Source organism: Perissodus microlepis, chromosome 3 (assembly GCF_051167445.1).
Source record: "Perissodus microlepis isolate ML-2025 ecotype Zambia chromosome 3, ASM5116744v1, whole genome shotgun sequence".
Taxonomy (NCBI): domain Eukaryota; kingdom Metazoa; phylum Chordata; class Actinopteri; order Cichliformes; family Cichlidae; genus Perissodus; species Perissodus microlepis.
In genome coordinates, this window is record NC_140463.1 from 39,810,195 (window position 1) to 39,829,602 (window position 19,408).

At 41.0% G+C, this 19,408-nt stretch overlaps 1 protein-coding gene across 2 annotated transcripts in view; it reads right to left on the reverse strand.

Annotated features, from left to right (window-relative positions):
• pcxb (pyruvate carboxylase b) overlaps positions 1-19,408 on the reverse strand; it is a 291,593-nt gene that overhangs the window by 213,506 nt on the left and 58,679 nt on the right. For both annotated transcript variants that reach the window (XM_084924410.1, XM_084924409.1), the window contains exon 10: positions 15,870-15,988. In XM_084924410.1, the coding sequence (XP_084780536.1) occupies positions 15,870-15,988 (119 nt within the window). The remainder of the gene's footprint in view (positions 1-15,869; positions 15,989-19,408) is intronic.

The following is a 19,408-nucleotide window of genomic DNA, read 5'->3' on the forward strand; positions in this document are numbered from 1 at the left end:
TGGCTGGTTCAAACAGACAACGCTCCAGCACCTTTTCACACAAGCATCAGCGGGTCGAATGTACAGTATGTCACACAAAGTGAATCAGTGCTTGACAAATCCCTTGTGGTTCATGACTGCGCAGTGAAGTCAGAAATGAAACTGACATCTTCATTAGTAAGTCTTCAGCGAGAGCCAAGCCGCTTTTGCTGCTCCTCTTTGGTGGCAGACAACACTTAAAGTCAAGGAAAAACAAAAAGCAGTCACTTGCATCTCCAGCTTAGGGGGAAGACTGACGTATGGCCCCCAGGTCCCCACCCGCTCCCATCCCCAAGACGCATGTCTGTCCCAAGGCCTTAACCACTAAATGCCTCCCTCTGATGCACACTCCTCTGGTCTTCATCACGCGTTTTAAAAGACTTTGTTCAGAAGCCCTGAGCCCCGGGGAAAGGCTTTGGATGAATCCAAACGGGATTACTGGACAAAATGTATGGAAATTACAGTTTAATTTATCATTTAAGCTATGGTAATTCATGCAAATACAGTTCTAATAATCCCAGCCTTGGGTTTAAATGTGGCGCTCATATGGCTGTGCAGTCCTCACACATGTAGGACAGTGATATAGTGCAGGAAGTGTAGCGTAACTTCTAATTTGTCTCTTAAATGTGAACAAGAAAATCTAAAGACAAAAACATGACAAACACCACAAGGACACAAAAGCAGGCATTACTTAAACGTACAGAAAAAGGCACCCCATAACATAATCCCACTAACATGAAACCGATAGCATATAACTGCTAACTGATAATATTGTAGTCTACATCCATTTAGTATATGCTGATAAAGTTTAATAGTGAGAATATAAGCAGCAGATTCTTATTAGTATCCAACTAAATATGAAATATGCCCACAATCTGCTGTGACTCTTATGTGTCTGAGTTGTGGGGAGGATGGAAGCAAAAGCATAAAGGTAAGTTGATGAGCAAAATTCTTTGACTTTCGCTCATTTTCTGTGAAGAACATATCAAATACAAACACATTTTAAGTGATTTCACACTAAACCCGGCTACACATTCTTATTACACATGTGGCATCCAGTCCACTGGACCAATGGGTCATAAAAGCGTGGAGGTGCTGTGCCCCTTCACTCCTTCACGTCGTGCTATAACAGTTAATCTTACACAAAAATGACTGAACTTTTCACTGCTACAGATGCAGTCTTAGAAAATGCATCTGTAATAGGACGTGTTCCCCGATCTGATCTCTCTTCTAAACCCTGTAGCAACAAAAACAACTGCAACGTGTGACACAGCACAAAAGCATCAAGCGCACAAAGTACATATGCAAATTGATGTGTAGCAGAAAGAAAAAAAAACACCACATTTGGCACGTCTGTTAAGTATTTTGACATAAATTCGTTTAATGGCACAGTAATGTTGTGGCTCTACCAGATTCGTAAACATCGGATGAACAACAACAATATGAAGAACACAACAGGGATGAAAACAAACATGCCTTAGTGACTCTGCCTGTAAGGCACATTTTAAGCTCAAGCCTTTGTCTTGCACCTCCTTACAGCCTCGATGCTAATGGCTACTACCAACAGCTCCATTCATAATTAATAACCAAACGCTTTTATGTTCTCATCCATATATTTTTATTAGACAGGATGACTTTACTAAATATAAAAAATTATTCAGAGACCTCAGTCCTTAGTGTACATAAAAACTGAAAAAAAAAAAAAAAAATGGCAGCTGTCATGATTATCATGATAAGCTTACTTCCTGTTATCATAAATAGCCTCCACTCACTCTCCCACTCACATGAATGAGATTCTCCCCTGGCGTTCGCACACACAGCTACATCCCTCATTCTTATTCATATGCTTACTTCTCAATCACTCACTGTATGCTTCGCTGCACAATTATAATCACCTTAAAATTATTTTATGACGTGCTCACAAAACCAAACCAAACTCCTCAGAGTGCATGCACACACATACTCACGAGTACACTTCATCACACACACACTCACGAGTACACTTCATCACACACACACCACAAAATGGCTAGATTCAGTTGGACAATGTGCCGCTTAGACACATTCTTTACACCAACATCAAAGCATACTGTACTATAAACATACACACGTTTTATCAGAAAACATGCACACCCTGACAATTACTACAATCATTATCTGCCATATTACAAGAAGCGAAAGCATGTCCTCTGTACTGCTTAGTAGTATTTGCCTGCCAGTGGTTATTTTATGGACACGCACGCAACAAACCCTGTGTGGCCAGAGGAGAACAGGTAGACTGTTTACTGCGGCGTGTGTTTGTGGTGCCGAGGACCACAGAGACAGGCAAGCGTAAACAACGAGGAAGGGCATGAACAGGAGCAGAAAGCAAAAGAAAGTGGTTCAGTTAGGAAGTGCAAGAGGAAGCAATGACTGGAACAATTAAAAAAATATATTTTATATATTTTTTTAATCAAGGTAATTTGATCAGCAGATGGAGCGAGGGAAATGAATTCAGTGCGGTCAACTGCATGGCTGTAGGTAGTTTATGAGATCTTAATTAAAAATAAATGCACAGTGACTTTGAATTGACCTTTTCTCTAATATCTTAATATACTTAATGTGCCAAGAAACACGAGAAAGGCAAAGAGTTGAGAGAACTGAAGAGGGAGGGGGATAATTGCTGATGTGGCAGCAACTTCTTCAACTCCCACGTTGAGAAAGGAAATCAAAGCCAAGAGCAGAGAGCTGGAGATGCTGGCTGCTGAACTGAATATTCAATGAGGAGGAAATTAAAAAGAAGGACAGAACAAAAGGAAGATAGACGATTTAAAAAAAAGAAAAAAAAGAATGAAAGACAAGCAAAAAGAGGGAAAAAGAGGCTTGACGACAAAATGAAGGGTAGATAAAAGGCGTTATTATGCATCATGGCAAAGAGCGTTACAGTAAAACATATTCATGCAGGAATTCTCTAGACTCAGACATATCTAACCGACGCAGACTTTGAACTCTGGTCCAGCAGGCTGCTGCGCTTTATTCTTACAGAGGCTCTGGGTCACTCAATTCGGCTTTTAATTCACCTCGCGTCCTTTTCCCTTTTCCAGTTCCACCCCTCATTTGTCAGACTCTTGTCAAATGATGTGAGGCGTTGTTACTTTCTGTCTTTCTTACTCCCTACTAACGCTTTCTCAGCCTGATGATGATTGAGAGTGGTCATTTCAGACTAATTAGCAAGCCTAGACAGACAAATAACCAGGTGCAGCACACACATTTTTCTCTCAAGCGCCGCTATATTAATGCATGCACGCATATCCACATATTTAGAGGCTAGAAGAAGGGTGCTGTACTTTCTCTTAAGTACACATGAACACACACATAACCAAAAGCAATAAAGCCCAAAATAATGTTAACTCAGTTTGTCTGACACACAGGATCCAATTTCCTGCAACTTTGTCTGGAAATTTGACAAAATAGAAGCAATAAAAGCATGAGAACACTTTTGTTTTTGCTCGATAGACAATCATAATCTTGTTGCAGCACTTCTAAAAAGGCCATATTCCATGGCAGCCTCTTCATCTGCTCATCCTGTTGCTGCATTAAGAGCTAAATGTAATGAAGGCATTTCTCTGAAACACTGCCTCTTATCGTCTCTCTCACCATTTCAAAGAGCAAAACGGCACAGCGGGCCATTTATGTAGTTGTACCACATTTTTCTCAACTGTCACAAGCCGTAGTCTTCAAACATGAAGTATTAGATAACATCAGGTTCTGATTTCCTCATTAACACTGAACATCGTACAGCAGATCCTGGTTACTCCACATCACAACACACATGTAACTATACAAGACTCATTTAGTATGGCCAATCCTCACGATTATGGATTTAAAAAAAATAAAAAAATACCACCACCAGCTTTAAGAGATTACCCTCACCAACTAGCCTCACCTCTCCCCCCTACTGTCACTCAGCACCAGATCCCCACAGGGCTGCGTTCTCAGCCCCCTACTATACGTCCTATACACATGTATGCACACCAACCCATGACACAAACGTGGTTCGGCTCCCACCGTTGCTGAAGCTGAACATACTTAAATCTAATAATGGACTTCAGGAGGCACAGACAGGACCACTCCCCTATAAAGGGAGAATGGGTGAAACCTGTCTCCACCTTTTCTGGCCACCCATATCTCAGCTGGTCTCACCTGGACCCACAACACCATCACCTTGGTAAAGAAGGCTCAGCAGCAGCTGCACTTGCGTGTCCTAAGGAAGAACAACTTGGACCAGATGCTGCTTCTGGCCTTCTACCGCTCCTCAGTGGAGAGCGTGCTCTCCCACTTCCTGGGTGTTTGGTATGCAGGGGCCAGAACTGAGAACAGGAAGGCTGTGCAGAGAGTAACAATAAACTAATTGGCCGCCCTCTGCCACTCCTGAAGGCCATCACCACATCCTCCCTTCTCAGTAAAACAAGGGCCATCACAGGTGACCCCTTGTACCCCGACCACCACCTGGTTTGATCCGCTACCCTCTGATCAGAGCACTCAGGTCATTCAGGTCCCACACCTCCAGACTCAAACAGCTTCTTCCCCTGGGCCATTTGGACTAGTCCCCACCCCTACCCTATTCTATTCTATCACCGCACAGTCAGATTAATCAGTGCAAAAACTCCAAACAATTGAAATGTTAGACTTAAGATCGAACACAGCAATGCAAGAACGTGTTTATCAGTTTCAATGTGACACAAAAGCACATCGCACACTCAGTACAGCTCACATGCAAGCTACTGTTTAAAAATCATCAATTGGCTATGTCAGTGATGAATTTGATGGATTTTGTTAAGTAACCATGCAAAATTTATTTTCAACATAACACCGACTGTTGGTGGCAACAGGTTGTTTATTTCCATCTTGCAATAGAACAGGTTTAACTGTCTTTTCTTGTGGGTTAAAAGCTGCCTGGAAAGCTTCATTTTTCCTGCCAAGAATGGAAAACAACTGGCAAGACAACGATGAAATGAAGCTGCTGCACAAAATATAATGGCTTCCTCCCAAAGTTCTGTTATTACTCACGAAAAAAAAAAAAAATTTTAGTCCAAGTCTACTGCGGATATTGCATGGACTGCATGTTTGTACATCTGGCCACGTCACTCATCTGAAACTTAATACACATGAGCACATATTAGATTTTTTGCATTCTATTTATAGAAGCTAAAAACGCAGCAGCTGCAGAGGCTGTCATGAAGCAGATACTTTCCTTCATATGACATTTATACTTGTTTTGTATGTGAATTTTGACAGGATAGAGTCTCAAACTGTACTTTAAACAATTACTGCATATAGTCAACTGTTGCAACTTTGCCTTACTGACCAAATAATTAATGGTATTACCAAAGCAATAAGTGCTGAGTCCTTTAACATTTGTCATTTATAAGCTAGCAACAATAACTAAAAGCAGTTTTTCCAGATATGACGCTGAAGCCAGAGCTTTCTGTACCATATATCAGACTGTTCGTCTTTAGTGTTGAAGGTGAGATATGGTTCACAGGAGGTGTACCTATGATTGTTTTCAGGGATTTGAACTGATGGAGCTTGATGGGGTGACTCAAACAGAGGATGTAGGCACTGACTGAGAAACATTTATGGTTGGAAGGTGGAGCAGCTTCATTTGTTAGGACATTTTCCACACTGGAAATATTCTGCTAACTGTACATGAACTGTTAGAATTTCTTATTGTGATTTCCTTATTTCTTTCTTATTCTGAACTGAATATCGACTTGACACATGTGTAGGAATGGAAATTGATAATTTAGTGATTCATGATCGATTCAAATGTCTGTTGAAGCATTTCCCGTCTTTGTTGTGGTAAGTTTTGGAGTCTCCACTCAAAAGTCATTACTACATATATTACACTGAGGCTACAACCCCAAACACCAACAGAAACCGCTAATGAGGATGCACATCTAAGATCTTTCACTTAGTAGAATACAAAGCTGACCGCACAAAGCAAAGATTAAAAAAACAAGCACAAAAAGGGGAGGCTGCAGACTAACTGCTTATCTGCTTGTTACCTGTTGAAGTTCAGCATCTGGCTGCTTTCACTCTGGGTTAACGGCTAGCTTAGCATACAGTACAATACAAATGTATTTTTATAGCACGTTTAAAACCAGGTTACACAAAGTGCTTCACAAAGCAACAGACAAATGATTACACAGAGCAATGAAAAATTAAAAACAGTAAAATAAAGAACAAAATCATTAGTGAGTAGAGATGGGGAGAATACATTATAATCTAGGGAAAGATGCAGCGATTAAGAATCAGAATTAACAAGGGGAAAAAGCCAGGTTAAATAGGTAATTTTTCCAGCGTGCTTTAAAGGATTGAATGGAGTCAGAGACACGAATGGTAGCAGGGAGACTATTCCAGAGGTAAGGTGCTAGAGAGGCAACGTCACGGTGGCCACTAGTCTTTAGACTTTGCCTGGGTTGGGCCAGGAGTAACTGTCCAGATGATCACAATGAACGCCCGTTAGTATAAAGACTGAGTAGGTCAGTAAGATAGTCTGGTACGAGCCTGTTTAGGCATTTGAAAGTAAGCAACAGTAATTTGAAATCGATACGAAATTTAATAGGCAGCCAATGTAATGGAGGCGAATTTACTAGTTCCAGTTAGGAGGAGAGCCGCAGCATTCTGGACAAGTTGTAATTGTTGGAGGTGAATGAGTTTGAGTCCAGAGTAGAGAGAGTTACAATAATAAAGTCTGGAGGTCAGGAAGGCATGGGTAATTTTTTCAAGGTCTTTGCGCTGTATTAATCGCTTGACCTTAGAAATTTGGCGCACCTGAAAAAAAGCCAGATCTATCCACAGAGGAAACCTGTTTTTCCAGCTTAAATGAACTATCCAGGAGTACACCTAGATTACTTACACTGTCGGTAATAAAGCTAGCAAAAGGACCAAATCCAGCAGCTAGCTGATCACATGGAGTATGACTATCAAATAACATGATCTCAGTTTTCTTCTCATTTAAAATGAGAGAGTTGTCTGACAGCCACTCTGACCTCTTTCAAGCAGTCAGACAGGTAATTCAAAGAAGCTGGCAGGTCATCAGACAATTTGAAATAGATTTGAATGTCATCAGCATAAAAGTGACAGGACATTCTATACTTGTCTAAGATGGAACCCAGGGGTAACATGTACAAGGCAAACCGTAATGGGGCCCAACACAGAACCCTGCGGTACTCCACAACAAAGAGAAGCAGTGGCAGACTTTCATTTGCAAACATCCAGCCTTTTGTGCAATAAAAACAAACGTCCATATGCTCGCTGTAGACGACGTCGCCGTTTTCCCCTGACATGCAAACTGAAAGCTGATTGTAGCGAGAGTCCAAGAACCGATAAGCAGGATCGATGGGCAGACTAACAAGTCCAAGAAATTGGACTGAGAACCGCTTTTCTACAACTGGTTCTCGATTTCCATCACTACATATGTACTAGTTCAGGAACTCGTGTGCACTCTTTGCGAGGCCTATATGAAGACGTATGAAGATTTAAAATTTAATTTAAAAACCCCTTTTTCACAACAGCCACACAATCGCTCACTGTCTCTTTAGAATACACAGAGCCCAGCATGAGCCTGGGGGTATAATTATATCACTTTAGGATCTAAAGGACTCCTGTCCACCAATCAACCGAATATGCAGGGTCCCTTGACAGCATATGGACCCTCACTCACACACACCCTAACTTTGTGCACACAGTCACTCAGAAACACACACTGAACATACAAAGGAAAGATCATTTACAGCTAAATTACAGACAAATTGAACCTTGAGAGAGGAGAAGTTCAAAGACAGAGCTGGAGCTGAATGCAGAGGCAGTCTCGCCGTCTTTCACAAACACACTTGTGCCTTTCAGACAGACGAGCGTCTCTCACACACACAGGGTATACCTCCCAGGCAAAAATATATCTTACATTTATCTCACATTTTGTCTGTCGCATACGCAGACACCCCAGACAGAACTGCCTCCATTGTTGAAGAATTCGGGAAAGCAGGAACACAGATGAATAGGTATTTGCACAATGTTCCCTGTGTATTTCTGAGTGTGCGCACGTCTTCGTTGATGCCTTTGGACTTGAAAATCTTTCATTACGGGGGCGTATTTGTGTGTGCATCTATGAATGAGAGTGAGGTGCGAGTGAGCGAGTGTGTTCATTCCGATTACAGATTGTGGTATTCTGCCTCCTCACTGACACTTGTGTACGTGCCCATTACCACTGCTGAGAGAAAGAGCAAAGCAAAAGCAGCAGCGAAAAGTTAGAGGATGCCTTCTCAGTCAAAAAGACACCACCCTGTCAAGATACCAGAGCTGTGGAAAACCAAAAAAGACAACTACTTTCAGAGCAATGTGGAGAGAAGGTGGAGGAGAAGTGAAAAGAGCATCTGTTATGGGAGAGCAAGTGGGAGTGGGAGGACATATGGAAACATAGATTTTTCTTCTTAAACATTCTTTCTAAGGTTTGTGGTGATATCAGCAGATGTGTAATTGCTATTTGTCTTTACAGAGACTTACTGTGTTTGCACCTGCAGATTTATCAGAAGTGGACAATGCAGGAAAAGAAACTCACAGTACAGAACTGCTGATTTAATGCAAACGTCTTTACACTCATTTGTACTGAGACAAAATTCAGGCTGGTCTCACTGGATTGGTTAAGGCATCCTGCAATGTGAGGTCTATGTGCTAATGGGTCTCAAGTGATTCTTCCCTGCTAGCAAACTCCTGCCCGAGTAGAAGAACAATTCATCTGTAGTGTCCGCAGATATAACCCTGGCCTTACTTCTTCAGTTTCTTGACTAAACTACATAATATTTGTCATGGAGTTATGTAGCATTAACTAAGCCACTGACCCATGAAACAGTATAGATAATCACCCAATACTTGACCTGCTTTAAAGAAGAATATGGGAGCAAGAGCGTGCCCAAATTTTAACCACGGTTACTTTTAAACATTCTTCCAAAGGTCACATGTGAGAGCAATTATGTCCTCTCCACAGCACCTCCTCATAAAGTTCAGTGTCAAATTGAAGATTTTGATTACAACTTCCACAGCTCTTCATGTCAGGCGCCTTCCTTTATTAGCAAACATCTAAATTCACACATAACTATGATGTCTGAGGTCAACTAATCAGTGCTTGCCGGTAGTACCTCTGTCCAGGTGAAAGTCAAAATGAGACTTTGGAGATTTTGGCTTTCAAGGTCAGGAAATTTTTTTTCTCCCTCATTGGACTTTAGGTCTGTGGACACTTAATAAAAGATGCTTAAGACATCTGTGTAGGCCTGATTTCAGCCATTTATACCAGGTTAACTGCTGCATCTTAGTATATCATGTGTGAAGCTGCCTTTGTAATGTCACTTCATTACTTCAAAGCTATTCTTTAACCATCTTTCATGTTGTCTGCTGCCTGCACTAGTACATGAATGAATGGAGCCAGAAAGATAGGCAGGTACAGAGTCATGAGCCAGCAGGATAAGAGGGCAGACAGAGACTGAGGACAAAAAAAGTTCATAAAGGGACAAAGAATGGATGAGGCAAAGGTGAACTTAAGGACAGAGATGGTGAGAGATGAATGAAAATGGATGTTGGGGTGAATACGAATGAGAGGAGAGGATGACAGAGAAGAGATGGATATGGGGGAGGAGAGCAAAGAGAGGGGTAGAGAAGGAGTCACGGCTCTGACAGAGCGGTAGATACGGAGGGAGGAACTGACAGGGCTGAAAGGATGGTGCAGGGAGACGGGAAGAGCGAACAGGAGGCAATGGTGTGACAAAGAGAAGGGAAGGCTGGAGAAATGGGCAGAGGTCAAGAAATAAATGCGCCAAGTTGGTTGAGGAAAGACAGATGAAGGGAACAGCCTGAGGGAGGAGCGACAGAAGAGGCAGAATGGTATGGAGGAAGAGGCGATGGAGGATTAAAGAGAGATGGAGGCAACTTTGATATATAAAAGCATACGTGTTATATTAACCCTCGCTGCAGATAACATCCTATTACTACCAGCTTAGCTTCTCACTGGAGACACTAACATGTATAGAAATAAGGGATCTGCATAACGTTTGATCACTCCTGTTTGCATTCAGGTGAAGTAGTGGCACTCTACTTATCCAGTATCCCCGTGTGGATGGATGTTAAAACTTGAAGGTGAAGATAAGAAATGTACATGTGCAGGTTGTACTTATTTTTCCTTTAAAGAGGAGTGAGTGGGCTTTGAGGAGCACCGTGTTCAGGTGGATTTTTGTGACCATACACAGCCCCGCCTCCCTCTGTTATTTGGGCACAGTATGCCTTGTGGGACTGTTTTCATACATTAAAAATCAAAATACAAATACCCAGCTCCACATCAGCCCAATGTTGAGAACCAAAATTCTTAAATAGCTGCTGGCAACAGAGGAAAAATCTGCTCCAAACCTCATGTCAACAAACATTTTTACTGCTAGATAGTTCAGGCGAGATAAAACCAACATTTGGAGACCTCTAGAGGTTCATGGGAGAGTTATTGTTTTGTCTGAAGCCACTGACTCTACTTGTACTTTTGGTGCCAAATTTCAACTACAATGGATGACACAAGGGGCGATCGTGGCTCAAGAGTTGGGAGTTCGCCTTGTAATCGGAAGGTTGCCAGTTCGAGCCCCGGCTTGGACAGTCTCGGTCGTTGTGTCCTTGGGCAAGAGACTTCACCCGTTGCCTACTGGTGGTGGTCAGAGGGCCCGGTGGCGCCAGTGTTCGGCAGCCTCGCCTCTGTCAGTGCGCCCATGCTACAATGTAGCTTGCCATCACCAGTGTGTGAATGTGTGTGTGAATGGGTGGATGACTGGATGTTTAAAGTGCTTGGGGTCCTTAGGGACTAGTAAAGCGCTATACAAATACAGGCCATTTACCATTTACAAGAGTTCATCTGGTTGAGGGTGACACATAGCCCAAAAGGACACTGCAGCAGCCTGTGTTTTAGCCAGCCCCACTTCTTGGACCCTGCTGTCCTGTCAACTCTCCACATTATCCAGCTATATACACGAAGAGAAACCCACACCTGTGGACTTATGTTGCCGTTTTTAAGTGGAAATGATATGAGCACCATTACATGAGGCATTAACTCCCGCAAAGCCTGCCAAGGATTACAGGTGATAATGGACATCCAGTAATCCACACATACACGACAGAAAGAGGGAAAACTAGAAAACCCAAAAAGTGACAGACATCAAACATAGAAAGAAGAGATAAGGAATAAAGATGTGGAGTAAGAATGACTAATTTAAGGGAGATAATCCAATTACAATGATTGTAGGCTTACTGGCATGGTGACCATCGGACATACATAAATGTTTTGAATGAGCGTGCAGAGGGAGGATTAAGGTATAAAATTAAACTAGGACTCCGGTACAGCCAGGTTGGAAAAAGCCAAATTGAACAGAGAATACAGAATGAATTAAACTGAAGATATTAAAGTGGTGAAAAACAATGTTGGGAAGAGCGCGGGGGAATGAACGGCGAGTTTAGCAGAGAGTTTCAGAACTTGGTAAAATACTTCCCTGACAAGTCTGTTAATAAAAGTGCATTTCGCATGAAAACAAGAACTAATGTGCTCACACCTCACAGATTGGAAGTGCAGTCAAGTGAAACGGAGAGCTCAAAGATGAATGGACACAGTAAAGCCCTAATACAGTTTTCACTTGTCGTTTGCACGCAAATGCAATGTTAGTCTCAAAAGTACATTTCCTCTACAATTAAGACGAATATACACTGAACTTCTCCTTTTCAGGGACTGTTCTCTTTCCAGCCGTCATCGGGGGCAACCCTACCCTGGCTGCTTTGAGCTAAACCTGAAATGAAAGCTCTGTGTGTGACAGCTGAAACTTTCAAACACGTTTCACAGGGAGAGCTGCCCAGATTCAAGTAATTACTGCCCTCCTGCCAATTCAAATGACCCCAATTCCCTAAAATGTCAAATTTCCTCAGCTATATGGGGTTTTCTCGGCAGGGTGAACAAAATATAACAAACTGCTGCAAGGATGGATAAGAGGGGATCTGTAATACATGAGAATGACTGTGTCAGTTTACTGTCTTGCTGATACAAGCAGGGGACAGGTGGATGAGGTTGCAGTGAAATAACGGGATAAAACAAAACATGGATATACAATGTAGAAGTACTGCTCATATTATCTGGTGTTCACAAATAATGCAGAATGATGCAATAATACAGACGTCCTTGTTGAGTTGAAAGCAGATGAAATGTTAGTATGATATTGCCACAGTTCTTTGGTGTCCCTTTCCATTTTCAAATATATTGGACTTGGCACGGCACTCAATGGCAGTACAGCAGTACGTGGTTACATCACGGCAATATCTGCTCTTCAAATATGAAATGCACGACTTATTATATACATGCCATCTTATTCTAACATTATTGCTTCCTAAAGACTATCCCAGTATAGCTCTGCTTAGTTTTTATCATTCATACGGCGACATGACTAAAGAAATAAGAAAAAAAGCAGATCAGGATCTAAGAATTGGTTTGTTTAAAAAGATAACACATTAAAGATATGTTTATGTAAACTCGAAGGTTTTTAGTGCCTTTTGCACAGTAGGAATGTTTCTAATATTAGTGCATCAGTCTTATGTTGAGCAGTTTTTGTTTTTCAGTGTTCTTATGAGCAGACCCATGTTTGCCATCTTTTTTCTTTTGGTATGTACATGATGCAAACTAATTGTTTCAATTATTGACACACTATCCACATCTCTGTATGACAATTGCACTTCAAGTCCAAAAGACACCAACACCGCCAACATGCCCAGTTCAGTAACTCAAATTACCAACTTGTGCAAAGCCAAAGCATCTGCACCCCTAATAATGCAAATATAAGGGCAATAACAAGCACATAAACCATTTAAAAACACCAGAGTCATAAAATGACCCACCATAAAGCTGTGAATGCAGAGAGAAGCTAGCTGTAGAGACCAGAACCTTTTTTAAAAGCTATACATGGAACATATTTAATTCTGCTGTTACGCTTGGCATTTTTAATGTGAGAGCCTGGGAAATGACTCACTTTTGGAGCCGTTCTCAAGAGAATATTTAAGGACATGGCTATTCCACAGTGGCTTCATTTTTTACCTCTGAAGGTTACTGCCTTTGTTTCGCACAATTACAGTTATTTACAACACTATAAACTATTAAGCTTAGCCAAGGCAGGGAAGGGGGGGGGAAAGAAAAAAGCAAAGCGCTTTTGAGAATATATTATTTGACATTTTTGATAGGACTTAATGATGAACAATCTGCACACACACAGGGTTTGAAAACTACAAGGCCCACTTCAAGTCCATGGAAGATATCTAAACATGTTGGCATGTGTAGGCACAGGATATCCAGGGGCTTAAATCAATAAACTGTACCTCTTAGGGCCACTGGCAAGGCAATACACTCAGCCACTTTTTCCAGGCACACCTGTTCAACTCCTCGTTAAAGCAAATATCTAATCAGCCAATCACATGGCAGCAACTTAACGCATTTAGGCATGTTGACACAGTCGTGATGGCCTTCTGAATTTCAAACTGAGCAGCAGCTGCTGACCGACTTTACTGGGATTTTTCTAAACAAATAGCTCTATGATTTACAGAGAATGGTCAGAAAACGAGAGAATATCTAGAGAGCAGCAGTTCTGCAGAAATGCCTTTTTGATGCCAGAAATCAGAGGAGAATGGCCAGACTGCTTCAAGCTGATTGGAAGCCCGTAGGCCATCTCCGAACAAACGTTAAACCTTAAAGCTGATGGCCTTCAGCAGCAGAAGCCCACACCAGGTGCCACTCCTGTTTGCTCGAACAAGAAACTAAGGATATAATACAAGCTCACCAAAAACTGCACACGTGTTGCTGATCACATCGATCCCTTTAATACAGTGTACACATCTGTTGATTTCCAGCAAGATAAAGCACCACTGACCGTCTTTTAGGTACAACTATCAACTTGTACCTAATAAAACGGTTTTCAAGTCTTTCTGGCTCCAAGTTTTAGGCACAAGAGTTCTTGATACATTTTTGGTTTGAATAAACCAAGCTCTCACCTAGTCAGACAACCCTGAAGGCAAACTTCTCTTTAAACGACCAAAATCTGGACTGATAAATGCCGAACCTTAAATGTCGTCTTTCGAATAATTAGTGCAATTTAAGGGCACACACTTAAACGCAGACTAATGAACGGTTTCAGAAGACCTTTCCAATGCTAGTAGTTCTTTGACTAAATTACCATCATAGCAAATATTTATTGATGTTTTCCCTCCACTCAGAGCTTATTAACTGTGCTGCAATGCAAATCCCTCAATCCTTTCAGAAAAAACAAGACCAACAAAGAAAAGATAATGCAAGACAAGAGTGTGGAAACTGATTAAGAAGAAAGAAATCAAGTTGTCAGTCATGTGTTTGCCATGTGCAGCAGGTGTTGTGTTTCCACCATCTGCCAATAACTTAGTGTTAGCAGCACTGGTTAGTGTGTCAGCTCTGTTTATTAATGCAGCAAATTAGGCAGAAAATCCTACATTAATTAGTCTAATTGTGGTTTTCTGTGTGTACACACGTTAGTGCTAAAACCAAGATTTGTCAGTCTTTGTGCAACTCCAGTGCCAATGGATCTGTACCTATCTGGCAGTTGTGTCTTATGTTGTGTCTCATCTGTGTTGTTTCAGCTGAGCAAATCTCACAGGTCATCAGTTGAGCAGAATGCTATTTATATCTTTCATTATCCTCTCTTTCTCTCCTCTCCCATTTAAACTTGTTGTCTCTCGACCCTCCTCTGACCTCATCTTGCAGCTTCTCTCTTCACTGATTCCACCTGCTCAGGTCCTCTTCTTTCTTAATCACCTCTCTCCTGCAGCCATCTCTTTGTACTTGTCAGCTTTCTGTCAATCTCCTCTTTCTCGTCCATTTCACCCTTTCTTGCTCTTTGACCATTTTTGCCTCCTCATGTACCTAAAACTCCACTCCTCTTCCATGTACCTCTAACATTCACTGCCTTTACTTGAGACAATTTTCAGAGCAGGAAGCTTTTTACATTGATGCAGCTCATTTGCGCTGCCAAAAGTGAAACTTGATTATTCCTACAAAAAACCTGACGAAGATTAAACATTCTTTAAATATTTGCATGCTCACATGATTTATTATTATTATTTTTTTTTTTTTTTTTTTTTTAACATATGCACAACATAATTTCTTTTTTCTTACCACAGCATTTTAATCAGCTCGCGGCCACAGCAACACCTTGACTGTACAGCCATTCTTATTTGCTGCTATGCTACCTGTTCTATTGAAATACCCAGTTACAGTAGAGCTTTAGCTATTAGATTTACCCGTGAGAAGATATTGACATTGAGTTTACACCCCAGCAAACTGCCAAAACCTGCTTTTATAGGTGCGCTCACACCTGCTGCAGATCAGTTAATCAAGAGCAGTTAATTAGTAGAACCTCGCTGCTGCTTACCCTCTTAATACCTACAGAAGCAGTAAGGGTGTATTTAGCTTCTTACAGGACTGAGAATTATTTTCTCATGACTGTACATTTATTAAGCACCAAGACTTTCTCTCTTTATCTAAACAGATGTCTAGACTGAAGTAGTGACCCAGCTTTGCATTCTGTGCAGCTTGCAAGACAGCCACTGATTTATTTATTTTTCAACAATTTAAAAAAAAAAAACAAAAAAAAAAACACAACCAACAACCTGATTTTTTAGCATATCGGCAGGTCCTAGAGAATCCCCGTCTATGGACCAATCACCCCAAAGAAACACATGCAAAATGCAACGACCCCAGCATCTACAAAAGGTGAACTTCTACTTACTCTGTGATTTCTTCAGTGACCGTATGTTCAACCTGCAGTCTGGAGTTCACCTCTATGAAGTAGTGTTTGCCGTGTTTATCCACCAAGAACTCCACAGTTCCTGCATTCTCGTATCCAACCTGCAGCAAGAAAAGATCACAAGAGAGCAATTTTATAGCTCTTAAGTTGGACTGGTAGCATTAGTTTGTGTAAACAATCAAGCAGGTAAACCCACTCATCCCGTTGAGCCACGAAGGAGAAAAACAAAAGGCCTTCTTACTCTCTTCAGGCAAACATGACTACATAAAAGCACAAAGAATCAGCCTCATTACTTGTTTAGAAAGTAAAGGGCAGTTTTCATCTTTCTTTAATGCAAAATCAGGTCATTAATCAAGAGGGATTTATTTCAATCTCAAACACCATTTTCTCTACCACCTTCCATCTGCTACACTGTAATTATAATCACAACCCTTGTCGTGTACTTTATACCGCCAATGTGTCGATGTTGTTGGGGATGAGATCTTGAAATGTCCTTTAAAATGATGTGCACAGTGTGGAAGTGCCACAAGGAAAACATAAACAGTGCATAATAGGGGTGGACAAAGGGGTAGCTGTGGCTCAGGTACTGCCCACATACTCTATCCAAGCGCCCTTGGGCATAGCAGGGAAACTCGCGTCTCCTTTTATAGCCGATCAACATTTGCATGTGAACGGGCAAGTGACAAACTGTGTGAGCTAATTACAGACTCCACCCTGGGCTTATTACATATTAACACCTCCACACCCAAAATGATAGATGGGATCCATAGAGAGAGATATATAGCATCAAAAGCTCCACAAATATCTGACCCAATGCACAACCAATAACTGCTCACTGCCAATGTATTAAGTTTGCTTTCCTATCACTACTTTCTACTGGAAAGGGGATCTTCAATTAAGATGTCTGAAGTTTATATGAAGAAAATAAGGGATGATGGTTAAATAAGAAGTGTAAAAGACCAGGATCTAATACAGCTACGCATCTAAAATCTCTCACACTCAAACAAGTCCAACCCTACAGGCTATGGTCATGCAATCTCTGCACTTGTTCTGTTGTGTCTAGCACCTGGAGGGACACCTTTGGGTCCTGTGGGCACCATAGTGCCCCCCCGAGCTGGCCGTCTTCTGGCCTATACCACTGACAGCTAAACAGATTGGAAACTGAGAAGTCCTAAGGATGATTTAACACCCTGGGTTTTTGTTGTTTTTTGTTGTGTTGCAAAGCCATTTCTGATTAGTCGTTGTGGTGCGTGTTGGGTCTCAATGTTCTGAAGGGCTAGACCACTGCTACATCAAAGTAGCGTCACCAACGAACACACAACAGTGCACATCAGGTGGAGTCAACGCTGTGCAGTGCATGGAAGCAAAAGTATAACAATGGAGCTACCAGTTCAGCAGATCACAAACATGTTGATTTTAAACTGCACCTTGGAGGCACATAGGTCATTAATGATGAATAGGTTTTGATATTTCGCCTTAATGTGACTCACTTTCTAACAACAGCCTTCAAAAAAAGAAGAGAAAGTGCAAACTACATCTCACGACTTCCACATAGTCAGCCAACAAATATTCTCTTTTTGGCACAGTTATGATGTTCTATTAACTATGAAATCCACCATATAAAATTGCTTTGTTTTATGGAAAATTGCATTTTAACCTTATTTTCCAGAAAACAAAAGGCTACAAAGGAGAATCATCAACTGGTTCTTTTCAATTTCCACTTTGATTTTAATGTCAAGCAGGATTTGCAGTTTTTTGAACTAGTTGTTTATTATAGTTCATGTTTCTTCCTTACAGAGTTTTTGGAATGACTGTCTAAAAGAAACTAGTCTGGCACCCGATCGTAACTGTCCCAAACAAAATCTAACTATATAATCACCTGCTGTAATTGGTATTCTTTGAAATTGCACGACTCCAAATGCTTTCCTGCTCAAAGCTGTACATCGCTGCTCTCAGAGTAACACCTCTGATGGAAATTAGCATGTTAGCAGGCCAATACGAGCGCTTTCCATTCATTCATCTTTCAAACTCCCACTTTGGATTGTCTCAGCACTAGTTTAATTTCACCCAGTGGGAGCTGCATACAGAGTGTAATTGGAATATAAATGCTACATAAATAACCTTTATTATCGTGACCATAATTTCAAGACTGGGCAGATTTACACAAATTACAATCCTGATGCGAGCAAAGCAATGTGATTGGTTGGTACACCAATGTTCAGTTTTGACAATCAGACCAGCCCAAGTTCCCCAGATAACATCTCAGTGATTTTTCCTATAATCAAAGCTTTGTCATTATTTGAAATCTACCGCATTTGAGAAACAGAAAAAGCAAAACGCAAATGTTAGAATAAAATGTAAAGGCCACAAGTAATCAAATGTCCAAACAAACCAGAGAAAAGCAAATCTTGTTTTGTAGTGTTGAGCTTTTTATTTAAATCAGACTAGGATGAATTCACCAAGAGAAATTAAGGACCTAAATTGCTTCTCTCCTGTATTTAAACAAACTTGCTTGTTTAGTTCTTAATTGTTAAACCAGCTTAATGCCTTCAGGATTGCTTTGATTTCCATTTGGCGATCATAAATGTTAAGACATTCAAACGGGCAGAGGAAAAGACTGAGATTGATTGCAGAGACAAAGATGGCCCTAAGCTAAATTGCAGCAATTAGACTCTGGCAACTAAATAAGACTTGAACAGAGCCTCGCTGTTGTGGAAACGCAGTTAGAGTGAAAAATAAAACCAGGCTAGAACATGGGTCTGTAATCAAACTGTCCATTTGAGTAAAATAACACCTGCTTAAAATGTCTTATTAATCCCAAAACTTGTAGAGTTGCATCAGCCCCCAGAAAACTCATCTCACAAGTAAACAGATCAGGTGTATAATATGCAGACTCACATGCAAATTCATGCATCAAATACTGACTGGAAAAAATACAAAATTCAGAAAGTAGTGATTTCACCTCAAAGAAAAAAAAAAAGGAAAAAAAAAAAGACCTATTTATGAAAACACCTTGCAAATTCAACCAAAAACAGACTCAAAGCATTCACAAGCACAGAGAAAACTTACAATGTTAAACACATGCAAACATGGACACTGGAGCTCATGAATTGCAAATATTAAAAACCTATGGCTACAAAACATGTACACGTTGAGCTCTACACAGTTTGATACACTAGCTGACTTGGGAGTGTTTGCTGGAAATGACAGTTTATTCACATTTATGTGTGCATACTAGCTATATGTCCTGATCTCTGGTGATGGCACAACTGCTGGGCTACTTTGTGTACACACATTCCCAGAACGCTAGTTTTCAGCCTTATTCACCTTTGCCTCAACCTCCTGCATGAAGCCAGTTATTTGATCCAAGACTTCATAGATGAATTCTCATGGACAGAGATGAGAAAACACACTGCAGCCTTCAAACAGACATGTAAACACACACCTCCATCGACTTCAAGTGCACACAGATTCCCACATGTACTGTACCAGTGTGTGTGTGACTCCATATTGCACTGGTG